This window comes from Anabrus simplex, chromosome 1, assembly GCF_040414725.1.
Source record: "Anabrus simplex isolate iqAnaSimp1 chromosome 1, ASM4041472v1, whole genome shotgun sequence".
Taxonomy (NCBI): domain Eukaryota; kingdom Metazoa; phylum Arthropoda; class Insecta; order Orthoptera; family Tettigoniidae; genus Anabrus; species Anabrus simplex.
This window is the reverse complement of record NC_090265.1, coordinates 239,011,921-239,024,881: the sequence shown is the minus strand read 5'-3', so window position 1 is coordinate 239,024,881 and position 12,961 is coordinate 239,011,921. Positions and strand designations below refer to the sequence as shown.

Here is a 12,961-nt window from a genome sequence, read left to right as displayed (position 1 = left end):
ATTCATTGGTGTCTTTGATTTATAGGGTTGTAATCTCTATGGGGATTGTCGGAAGCCATATATATAAAACCTTGACGTTATCTGGGGGCTGTAGGTTCTTGCTGTGTGAAGGCTGTTACTTTCACCTCGAGATGGTGAATAGTCCCATTTTAAGAAAGAAATACTTAGGATCAGATACAAAGAAAACAGACTCATAAGTCAACTGATTTTTACTGCGGTTGGAGTATCGTTACACATTATGTATGTGAGTATTTGACACTCTGTATCCCCATTAACTTATTTTTATGCTAATTTTTAGACCGCTTCCCTTTGTTTTAATCCTAATAAACTTAATTCATTTGTATTGACCTCTGTTCTACGTTATTGTCTCTCTGTTTTGGAGACATGCCATTTAGACTTTGACCGTTAGTCTAAGAGGCCCGTATTCAGCTCCTGGCAGTTATTAGCCAGTTTTGACCGATCCAAGAAAGGTAGTTAGTATACATGTGCTCATTCGTTTTTGGGTTGGCGGTGACTATATACATTATAACTGATGCCATAGAATGCAACAATGTTTATGAGGTACCGTAGTGCAGTATCCTATTGAATTTCTTAACTTTCTTCAACCTTGAGGCATGCAACCTCACAAGTTAGACTTTAATGAAGGATGCGTCGTAATATTCCGCAATCTATATTCTGATGTTGGATAGTGTCGCGGAATGAGATTGACCGCGGTAAAGCTAGACGAAAGTATTCACGTGTTTTATTTCAAGAATAGATCTGGAAATTCCAATGTATCTTTCGTACTTGAACGAAGGTAATTTCCTCTAAATTCAGCCTTCTTTGTCACAAGCTACAAGTCACACAGATAAACAAAAACTACTTTCAACCTATTAGGCCGTGTTATATGTACATATTGCGTGTTGAAGTACTGTAATGTTAAGTACAGAACAAATATGGCCAACCGGACACTAGTGGGATCCGAACCCACAACCTCCTCATCAACTTTACATAATGTTGGATCAAATCTCTCCATTCCGCTGTTTAGTCATGGACAAGTATATGTAGCTTTCTCAGGAGTTCGCAGATCCATAAATGTCAAGTACAACTCCCATCTGCAACTACTTTCAATATGGTTCTTAACGAAATTTCGCAATACCTGCACGGTTCTGTACAACTGACAAGCATGTAAGATGGAAAGTATAACTTGTTCGTAAGATAGAAACATTAACATGTTCAATTCAATATTCCAGTTTCATCTTCCAATTAAATTTTACATTCCAGTTTTGATTGTTGAAGACAGGCTTACATACTACCACATACACATGGAAAAAATTACACGTTCTGATGTGTCACATACAATTGTTCCAAAATAATATTCCTAACTTGAATGAAATGTAGAATTAAACCTTGCAAATACCGGGCGAGTTGGCCGTGCGGTTAGGGGCGCGCGGCTGTGAGCTTGCATCCGGGAGATAGTGGGTTGGAACCCCACTGTCGGCAGCCCTGAAGATGGTTTTCCGTGGTTTCCCATTTTCACACCAGGCAAATGCTATGGCTGTAGCTTAATTACGACCACGGCCGATTCCTTCCCACTCCTAGCCCTTTCCTATGAACGATTTCATAGCCTTTCTGAACACCATGATAAAAAAAAACAGAGCGCTGAGATCGACATTGCTTGCTATTCCTATGCATAAATCCTCAACCTACAACAATTCCTACCGGCGAGTTGGCCGTGCGGTTAGGAGCGTGCGGCTGTGAGCTTGCATCCGGGAGACAGTGGGTTTGAATCCCACTGTCGGCAGCCCTCAAGATGGTTTTCCGTGGTTTCTCATTTTCACATCAGGCAAATGCCGGGGCTGTGTCTTAATTAAGGCCACAGCCGCTTCCTTCCAATTCCTAGGCCTTTCCTATCCCATCGTCTTCATGAGACCTATCTGTGTCGGTGCGACGTAAAGCCAATAGCAGAAAAGAAAGAAAAACAATTCCTTCACTGTTGTGGCCAGCCGTGAATGGAACTTCCCTCCGCAGGAGGTCATAAGGATATCAAACCACGGAAGATGTAAAAGTATGTGCTCAAAATATCTTTGAAACGAGCTCGTAGTGTCACAAATTTATTATTATTATTATTATTATTATTATTATTATTATTATTATTATTATTATTATTATTATTATTATTATGGCCTTCCTTCTTCATCTTCCTCTTCTTCTTCTCCTTCTTGTTCTTCTTCTACTTCTTCTTCTTCTCCTTCTTCTTCTTCTTATTATTATTATATCATTCATCAATAGTGTTAGAGAGTACTCAGATGTGTTTCCCTGCACAGTTAATCGTATCCCGATCCCAATTTTGTAATCCTTTTCGCAGACAATAAAAGCACGAAAACTGTAACATTAGTTAGTGTGATATATTTCTGGAATTGGACAAATTAATTGTAAATAATAGTATGTTTGTCTCAATTATTATTATTATTATTATTATTATTATTATTATTATTATTATTATTATTATTATTATTATTATTATTATTATTAGTTTGCAATTTGTTGCATATTAATTTTTTCGCAGGTATTATATTATTATACCTAGGAAATGAAATGTTAATTCATATCGTGTTTTACAATAGATATTTTATGTACAGATGGATAGCACAGTAGCATTGTAATTTGTTTGTCCCTTTTTTTATTCAGTATTCAAATATTTTTATTTAATGTTATTTATGCAATTCACTGGTTAAGTGTAAGACAGGGACACATGTCCCTAACTTTGTCAGTTAAAATAAACCATACCCATCTATCTATCATATCGTCGCCATAAGACCTATCTATGTTGGTGCGACGTAAAATAAATTCTAAAAAAAAGTCTTAAAAATTGGTGCAAAACGCATATATTGAATGACCAATTACACACAAGTCTACGTATTTAAAGCGATACGCGCAGTGGCATCAACTATAGAATATTCCGTTGGTATATACAATAATATATGCAGGGGGTACATGTTTCAACCCATTGTAGGGAATATGGGGGTTAATATTCCATGTCCTTTTGGTATTCAGGAAGGGTAAACCAGCTTATGGAGGCACCAGATTATTGCCAGCCTTTAGTACGTCCTAGGACAGAGAAAATCCATGTAGAAATTTATAAAGCTGGACGAGTTAACCAAGAGCAACCTGCTTGTTGCCAAAGTTGAATTTCCTATCATTTCTGAGGTCCATACATTGTATCTTCAGGTCCAAACACTGCAGCAATTATTATTGGTATCAGAAAACTCGCAAAACTTACAAAACTTGTCAACTACCTACTCTCTTCCACTTAGTAGACATGAGAATAACTTTTAGGACCACAGTGCGTAATGATCAAGGACAGATGTGTCTAGTGGCACATGCAGGATTGATAAAATCAAGTAGATGGTCATAATATTATGGGTCATAGTTATAATTCAAACACTTACAATGTTTTTAACAGGGATGAACTTAGAGTCATCCAGTTCATTAAGAGTTGCCTCAGATAAGTTCACTTTGTTTATTCTAGCAATCTCGAAGATGATTTCCTTTGCTTCCTGGAACCGTCCTTTAACAAGAAGCCACCTCACAGACTCTGGAAGAAACCTGTAGGAGGAAAACGAAGAATTAACAACATCAGGAGCATATTATCGTAATGCTATAGCGATTGTTAACATTTTAACACCGGGTAGAGGTTGAAATTTAAAGCATGTATGTAATGGAACATTTCCACATTTGACAATTTTAACCAAAATTTGAAAAGCATTCATTGAAAAATTAGGTACAGTATGTTCTAATATGACTGCGATCGTCGATAGTACACTAGCTTGTCGCCGTCACAACCAGTCAACACTAGCTAAGCTTTGCTGTTAGTGCTGTATGGACCGCAGATGTGTTTAATCAAATAATACGCATAATACTGAACTAGAAAGTTCATCATGTACGATTGTGTATGTCTAGTGTGCTCCTTAAAGGCTGGTGAAAAGTACTTGAAAACATGCCAGAGGGTGAGTTTATAAAGCGGAAACGTTCATGTGAAAGGCAGTCACTTGGAGTCCATTATGCAATATTACCAAAGGGGGTTTCTGCGGCGGGTGTTTCTAATCGGGTCTAAATTACACGTATGTTCATAAAAACCAGAACACCTTGAAAGACTAGAGGTAGGAAGTTCATATTCATAGGACATGCGCATTAGTATGTTCTGAAGAAATGTTGAGAATTTGCACCATGTCGGTCCTCAGGTTCAAGGTCCACATCGATATTTCTGCACACCACCACCGACTGGTAAAATGTGCCTACGGCTCTCGTTGTCGCTATAATCCGAATGCAATGGATCAGTGTGACTTGAACAGGCGTGCAGGATCCCTCGCAGACGTATGCGAGAACAGTACCTTTAAATGAGTGAGTTTGAAAGAGGGTGCATTATTGGCATGAGAGGACATGATGCATCCATCCGGAAATTTGCTGCTCGTGTGGGTCGAAGTGTGTCGGCAGTGCAACGGGTGTGTACAGAATTATTCCAGAAGGTCGTAGAACACGACGAGATGGGTCTGGTCGCACCACCCAGGTCCCCCCTTCCCCCGAGAAGATCGATACCTCATCCGAATGGCATTGCAGGATAGATCTGCATCCTCCTCGGCTCTGGCGTAACAGTGGAACAGTGTAACACATCGTACACTATCAGGAGTGACAGTCAGTTGCCGTTTATTACGGTCTGGGTTACCGGCGCGTCGTCCACTTCTCCGCCCACCTTTGACTAATGTGCATAAACATGCTAGACTGGAATGGTGTATGAAACGACGTCACTGGGAGACAGGAATGGCAGTGGATAGTGTTTTCAGACGAATCCAGGTTCTGTTTGCTTGAACAAGATGGCCACATTTTGGTTCGCCGCAGATAGGGGGAGAGGCATCACATTGATTGCATTCGCACAAGACATACAGCGCCAACTCAAGGCCTTATGGTGTAGGGTGCTATTGGGGTACAACCACAAATCACAGTTGGTGCGTGTGCAGGGCACTGTGACCAGTTTGACCTACGTGAATGACATCCTGCAACCCGTAGCCATATCCTTTCTGTATGACACCCCAGAAGCCATATTTCAGCAGGACAATACAGGACCACATATTCCTGAACGAACACCTGCCTTCTTGTTGTCACAGGATGTCAGACTGTTTTCCTAGATCGCCCGATCACCGGACTTGCCGCTAATCGAAAATATGTGGGATATGGTGAAACGACAAGTGCGGCGCTGTGACCCAATACCAACCGCTAAAGATGAACTATATAACCAGGTGAATGCAGCATGAATGGCTATGCCCCAGGATGCCATTCGCGCCTTATAAGCGTCGATGCCATTAAGCATGGAACAAGTTATCAGTGCCCATGGAGGACCGAGTGCCTACTAGGCAACAGGACACATGCTGAACCTAGGTAATTGAAATGCTAATCGATTTTGCAGAACATACAAATGAACATGTTCTGTCAATATGAACTTCCTATCTCTAGTCCTTCAAGGTGCTTTGTATTTTATGAACATGAGTGAACTATGTCGTGTAGTATTTCCTTAGTGTTTTGTATCGTTGTAAAGGTCATATTAATATACATATCATAAAATGTGAGCCACTTGGAAGAGAAATGTTATACAAGATGCTCCCAAAAGTGTGAGAAGTAATCGGAGCATGAATAGCACATCCCAAAATAACACAAACTTCCCTATGAGCACACGCCCTATGGACGATCGACTCTCTTTTTCTCTTCGAGTGGCCGAAGGACCATCAACGCTCTTTTCGAAGTAGTCCCCACAACTTTTCAAGCAATCAAATCGTATATCTATGGTGTTATTTGGGGATGTGAACAGCCTTTAGGCAGATAGATCTGCAAAATAATGAACAAATGGAACTAACGCTTAGAGAAATAGAAAACATTCAGCATTATGACGTTACACCAACGAAATATTGAACTAATACACACGAAATTATGTGCAAACACATGTAAAAAATTAAACAATGTATGTGTAATCTTGAGATGCTATCTATACAGAATCAGTTAACTGCCAGTTAACAGCATTTCACACCAACTCAATAAATAATGAACCAATGCTGAACCAGTATCGGCTCAGTTATGATTTGTCTAGTAAGTCATCAGCTCGAAGACCGGTTGGATCCTCAAGGAGCATCTCCGAAGGTTACACTGTTATCGAAAAACCACAAAAATTGCTGAGGGCGCAAAAACACTTTCCCACGTGATAGGTTTCCTTTCAAAAGTCCTGATGTGTTAATGAGTCGCTTTTATCGCGTCAACCCGAACTACAATTATTGTGTTCGCTGTTTGCTGTGGTTGGCCAGCGAGTGCCAGTCCTATAATGTTTCGGTGGAAATGTAGAACCAAAACTCGCCGTGTGAAGTGTAATGTCTACCCGTGCCTCTTCAAGTAATATGGCAGTTTTAAAATGTTCCACACCCGTGGGTAATGTTAAAAAATGACCGGGTAGAAACAGATTAAATGGAACATTTCACAGAATCTCTCTCATATAAAGTATTCCAATTATGTTAAAATGACCAGCAGTATTATTTGTTGTCGTTATTTGTAAGTTTCTCATCAAATAAGTAGTTACAAGCCATTTAAAATTCTTTACAATAATTTTGCATCAAATAGTGGGAAAACGTGCTCAGTAAGCACATAACCATCACGATTGTCTCAGGTATGACAGAAAGAAGTTTTTAGTATTGTTTCTCTTTACCAGACCTTCACCATATCCCAAAGATGTATTTTTGAAGTAAAAATCAACAAAATATTTTTTTCAGTTGGGAGAAAGGTAATCAAGAGTGGCAGGCAAGTCGAGGAGTGAAGTAACTTGCAATTGCTTTCCGCAATGAGCCCGAACGTGCTGTTGCAGCACTTTCGACCTATGAGTAACACTTTTCGCAGTATTCGTACACAATATCAGTGCTCTGAATGTCGTTATGAAACACCATCCACCACCTTCCAACCATAAATGAGATAGAATTTAGTGATAGATAAGTTTTGCTTTGGCGTGTGGCATGAGACATTTGCATGCACTAAGGCTGCGTGGTGTATCAGAGTATATATTCGATGTATCCAACTTCTGTATCGGAATGCTACCAGCTCTGTCCGATGTGCTGCTGGAATGTCTATACCATTTCGCTTTCAAGTTGGTGTTCGTCAGGGATCGGCTCTATCTCCACTTTTCTTCATCCTCTGTCTCGACAACATCAGCACGGAAGTATTAATACCACACCCGTGGACTCTACTCTATGCCGATGATGTTATAGTTGCCTATGAATCTCGTCAAGATTTGCAACAGCGATTCGAACGTCGGAAAACTCCATGGACAGATACGGCCTGTGACTAAACGTCGGGAGGACTGAGTACCAAGTGATTGGTCAATTAACATCGACGTCGCTGAGATTTCCAACACTCTCAATATAAATATCTGGGATCACTTATCCAATCAGAATGTGACATGCTCCCTGATGTTCGAAGCAGAATCAATGCTGTCCGGATGAAGTGTCACCAAGTCACAGGGGTCATTTTCGATCGGAGGGTGCCAATGTATCTGAAATCCCATATATATATGGAGCCATCATTAGACCAGTGGCACAATATGGAGACGAGTGTTGGCCACTCACAAAGAGACACGAACAACAGCTGCTTCGCTGGCCAACGGGACTCACTAGACTGGATCGCATCAGAAATGAGGATGTTCGGATGGCATCTGGCATCTGGTGTGGTCGCAATCCCTGAGAAAATGCGAGATAATTGTTTGCGATGATATGGTCACCTGCTACACAGAAATGGTTCTTCAGTTGCGAGAATGGCATTAAACGTAAGTCCTGAAGGCCGCAGACCACGAGAGCGACCAAGGAAGCGCTGGCTCTACACTCTGCGGAAGGACATGCATGTGGCGAAAGTCTCTCCTGAAGATGCACAAAACTGCATCAAGTGGAAAAGGAAGTGTAGGACACAGACCCTGCAATTAAGCGGGATGAATGCTAAGAAGAAGAAGAAGAAGAAGAATGAATGAAATAGTCTTCAAATGAATGAACTGAGTCTGCAGATTCACGGATTGATACCCAGCTTCACTTATATTACAGTTCACACCGGTAGTAATCCACACTATAAGAGCTGAAGTGGAGTAGTGTCTACCAGTTAAAGTCCTTACCAGAAGTAGGCAACGAAGAATATCCCAGTTATGTGCATCACTTGAATGAGCGTTCTCCAGTTCGGTATTAGCCAGGCCAGTACACCGAGAGACGCAAAGCCTAAAGCGTCCATTAAATGGATGATCGTCCCTCCCATCACTCGTTTGTCAGCTCCGACCATCTCCAGAGCTATAACATATGCAACGAAATATGACATACCTTTAGAGAATTGTACGCTAAAATAATAAATTAAAAGCTATTTTTAAACTCTACAGCCTTCAAGTCTTTGTTGCTTTACTGGTGTACAGAACATAATTTGTCACATCTGAGGTGATCATAGGACTCCGTATCAACATAACATTCCCTCCTATTACTTGTGAAAGAACAGATTAGTTTCATTCACCTCTCTCAGTCTCATGTTTATCTTTGAGAATATGAAGGTGACTGATATGTGAGAGATGGGAGTTAAATCATCCCTTATGCAGCCAGCTCCTGTTATGAATGGTATGAAGGTTTCGACTGTAGGATCGGTTTATATGTGCGATTTAGTGGCCTTGGTGAACTGATATGTAATAGGAAAGCCTGGACCAATGAGGAAAGCCGTGGGAAACTCTTACCCTTCATTTCCCTTGTACGCCTCTTCAGTGACCCCTAGTCTCTTTATGACAACTAATAATAGAGCTATTGGGGAAATAACCAGCCTTCGGGTTCAAAATCAAACATATATTTGTGCCAAGATTTTTGATTGAATATGTCAAGTACGAAGTCACATTGGCTTTTCACGAGCATACTGGCAAGCTTCCAGGGGTTCTCAAGTTAGAAACATGAGTTGGCGACCACGGCACACGTAGCTGATTTCGGTATAGCTTCCCTTGAAATGTGCCGGTCTCAGCATTTTCATCTATCTCTAGGTCCGACCCTGACGGTATTAGATTTGCGAGGAGGTGAGAGTCTTTAATTTTTCTGGTTTTTATTCCCCTTCCCCTTTCTTTAGCTATATCGTAATTCTTCGAATGGTAATACTTCTTCGTCTTTCTTCTGGATTGCAGTTAAGACGGTACTGTTATCTCATAATGTATACGGAATAATCAATGCGAGTTAATGTCAATTGATCTGTTAATGTCAATTGATGTGCGTTGGAACTTTACAGTCGTTCCCCGGATATTGCAGCCGCTAGCATCAGCAACAATTCAACAATCGTCTCAGAACTGGCATGGACCAAGGAAATCCCCTTAAGATATTAAATACCAACATCACAATGAAAGGAAACAAACAATATTATAGTTCTACATAAATGTGAATTTCGTCACACGAAATACGAATCAGAGTGTACTGACTTTAGATTTTAAAAATTCCAAGTTCATCGGCTGCGATTTGAAGCACCGCTGTCTTGATGAGAAGCCTTACAGACGGCATACTCCCCCTCATGTCTCCGGGTTTGGAACACTTGCACGAAGTGACAGATGTCGGAATTATACTTGTACAAAGACCAGTTCCTCAGATAATGATCTTGACTCATAAACTTCGTTTATTTTATCTATTATCAATAAAAGAGGCATCCGTTCGCAATTGCGGGTGAAAACAAGGATAATAGAAATGTAATATTGTTATCTAATGACAAGAATATAAATTATGGTTTAGTATTGCCAATATTTTCCCGGAATAGCTAAATGAAATTATATGTTACTCTTGGAGTATTAGGCATTGCAAGGTCAAAGTTCCCTTCGGAACGGAAGTTGATAAAGGATGTATTGTTAATATGGTTTTCATATTATTGCCATCAGTAGTTATTATTAAGAGTGTTCTATATTAAGACTGGTTAAGTGTAAAAAATGGAGTACGTCCCTATCTTTGCCAGAATAAATGAAACATATTGTTATTATTATTAATTCTATTTTCAGAAAACCTTTGCCAACACTATGTATTTTCTAGAGAACGACAGCCCTCAAACATTTATAGAGTTTAGGAAGTTCATCAATTGTCAATATAATCCCCACAATTTTCACTTTCTGAACTGTTTCGTATTTTCTTCAATAGAAAGTGTCATTTTTTCTATCTGATATTAATAAATTTTCGTGTATCAGATGCTATAGTTCCGTCTTCCATCGTTGTAAACTAACTAGAATAGACATAGCAATAAAGATGAGTAGGAGAGTTCTCAGAATGGGTTAAAGGTTCCAAAACTCCATCAACTTCGGACCTTACCAACAGTGCAAGTGACACTCTCTGAAATTACCGTCATATCTATCAACTATCATTAACCCCAACTGCCATGCAAGTGTCATAAAAGTCACGTCACCTTATTATTTTACTACGCCGAATGTATTAGAACTGGAAAGTCTAAAGATTGTTTTATTCTTCTGCCTATAATTAACTTTCCTCTTCTTTAGCTGGTACCTGCAGAACATGAACGTTTCCATTCCATTAGGTTGCACTAGTGAGAATCTATTGCTCACTCCTTAAAACAACCACCACTACCATCACAAGCAACACTCTGGGTGATTCTCTGTCACGTAAATTCTCCCCTTAATCATAATATTCTTTTGAATTTCGCTAATACCTTAAGATCATCCTCTTCTGGCACCATTCTGTAACTTTTAGAATCGTATAGTATTCTCCCCCAAAATCGTAGATATGTATAAACACCATATCCCGTGATATATCCGAAGTTGAGCAATATTGGGCTTGATAACAAGTTGGATGGGTAGCCCAGGTGCTATTGGCGTAATTGAGATGTACTGGCCACCCTTCCACAAGTAACCTCTTACTCAGGATGACTAGTTGTGGGCAATGACTGCCACTCAAGCGGACAGCCGAAAGAAGTGCATGAAGTTCGAGGGTTACCTTCCGAACTCTGTACTTCTCTCACCATGCAAGTAAGGGGTAGGGGCAAATTTTATTTCGCTCCTTGCCTCCTTAGCCCCATGCAGGCGACCTGAATCCCCCGTGCATGTGTCCCCTAAACATTTCCTAAAGCGATTCTACTAACAGAAAGTACATGCTGAAACATGTATTGTTAACCCTTATTAAATCCTTACCCTGAAGTTCACTTTCAGAAGATTTTGGAGGCTCTTACTACATTGGTCCATGCATTATAGCTAAATATGTTCCGATTCGCCGCTGGACGATTCAGCACAATGGGCTGCATGCCATAAATCCTCCTGTAAAAGGTATAATACAATTTTCTGGTAAATAGAATTCCAAAAAAAGCTGCTTATGAACATTTTTACGGGTAATGTAATTCTAAATCCTGTAAGTGTGCTCCTTATGTTTGAAAGATTGATAGTTTACCCGTTATTTCAACTTTATCGGATGAATCATGCGTCAAAACACAGAAAAGATTTTCTAGAGAAATTCTGAACTAAGGAAAGAAATGCAAAACCCTTTTGTAGAAAATATAATTCTACGTACAGTTCTTACCTCGAGTTTTAAGGACAATAGAACTAATAGATCAGGAAATGTATTCACGTTAAATGGTCCCGGAATATTTTTCCGACTAACTCTTGATAAACTACCATGTAGTCTAAGGCAATCCTGAACAAATAGGCTATCTAACGGCAAATAATTTCTGACATCGGTTGAGTGGTTCGCAAACAAACTCCAACTTTCTTTCTTTATAATAGCAATATATTACATTAATATCTGTAGAGACACTTTGTGAATGTTTTCTGCTAGATACAGACCTAGAATGAAGGTGGTAGCATAAGCGCCTGATCCTATCAGCACGCTCAGCCCTTCAAGGATGATGAACTGAACGTAACTCTGGGCAAAGGAGCGGGCAACCCCGACCACCGTGGACAGTATCAGCGTTACCAGCAGTGCATTCCGCCTTCCGAACCTGCAGCACAAGCATGAGTCATCTGTATTGTACAGCTGTGTTACAATCAGAGTGTATTTTTAATATTATTCAGCAAAGAAAATGAACAGCGTTGATAACAGTTCATAACCCACAAGATAGCACACATTTAACATCCCTTTTCTTTCAATTTATTGGTTAACGCTTCATTCTTTACTAGCATATCCCATTTTGATCCCTTTATGACGGAGTGTTTCAAGGCTTTCGGTAATTTACTTTTGTGAAAGGAGGCATTGTGTACTATGGTAACAGCAAGTTAGGCAACATATATGATCTTACTTTTGCTCTGATTGCCTTGCATACTCTTCGCCGAATATGATCAATACTTGTTTTGTGATGGCCATTGGGATACATGACTCTGCTTCATATTAAGTAAGACGGAAACTGATCAATTCACAAAATGAGATCTGTATAACCTCATGACAAATAACACTGGTGCAAGTGCTTTCAAGGACACCAATCGGAACGGGTTTCAGAGCACAGAGGTAGTGTGTGTGTTTGTTTTTGTTTGTTTATTTGTTTGTTTTTGTTTGTTTGTTTGTTTGTTTGTTTGTTTGTTTGTTTGTTTGTTTGTTTGTTTGTTTTGACTGTATTCTGAACGTCATAACACATTCGTAACTGCCTTTAGCTACGTGATAGAGTAACTTGTAGAAGGTCGTCTGTCAATAAGAAATGTGAAGTTCAGTTTGAGACTCCATGGTGTGAATCACGGTGTGTATCTACAGTGACAAGAAGATGACAGTAAACACATATTGAACAAATTAAGTTACTTTCTACGCGAGGCCGGCTTGGCGTTACACAGAATTGTATTTCAGGTGGATCCTGATGTATCGAATTCGATCTGTTGCGGATAAGATGGGAGGCAGACGGTTCCCACGAGTGACATACTCCCGTATTGCCACCTCGAAACACTGACGAACATCTGGAAAGAGAAATCGATAAGGCCACCCTGACAGGC

General features: G+C 40.0%; 1 protein-coding gene across 1 annotated transcript in view; it reads right to left on the bottom strand.

Annotated features, from left to right (window-relative positions):
- LOC136864442 (organic cation transporter protein) overlaps positions 1–12,961 on the bottom strand; it is a 112,216-nt gene that overhangs the window by 56,675 nt on the left and 42,580 nt on the right. The window contains exons 5-7 of the mRNA XM_068225764.1: positions 11,831–11,985; positions 8,168–8,336; positions 3,432–3,588 (exon numbers count right to left, since the gene is read on the bottom strand). Of these exons, the coding sequence (XP_068081865.1) occupies positions 3,432–3,588; positions 8,168–8,336; positions 11,831–11,985 (481 nt within the window). The remainder of the gene's footprint in view (positions 1–3,431; positions 3,589–8,167; positions 8,337–11,830; positions 11,986–12,961) is intronic.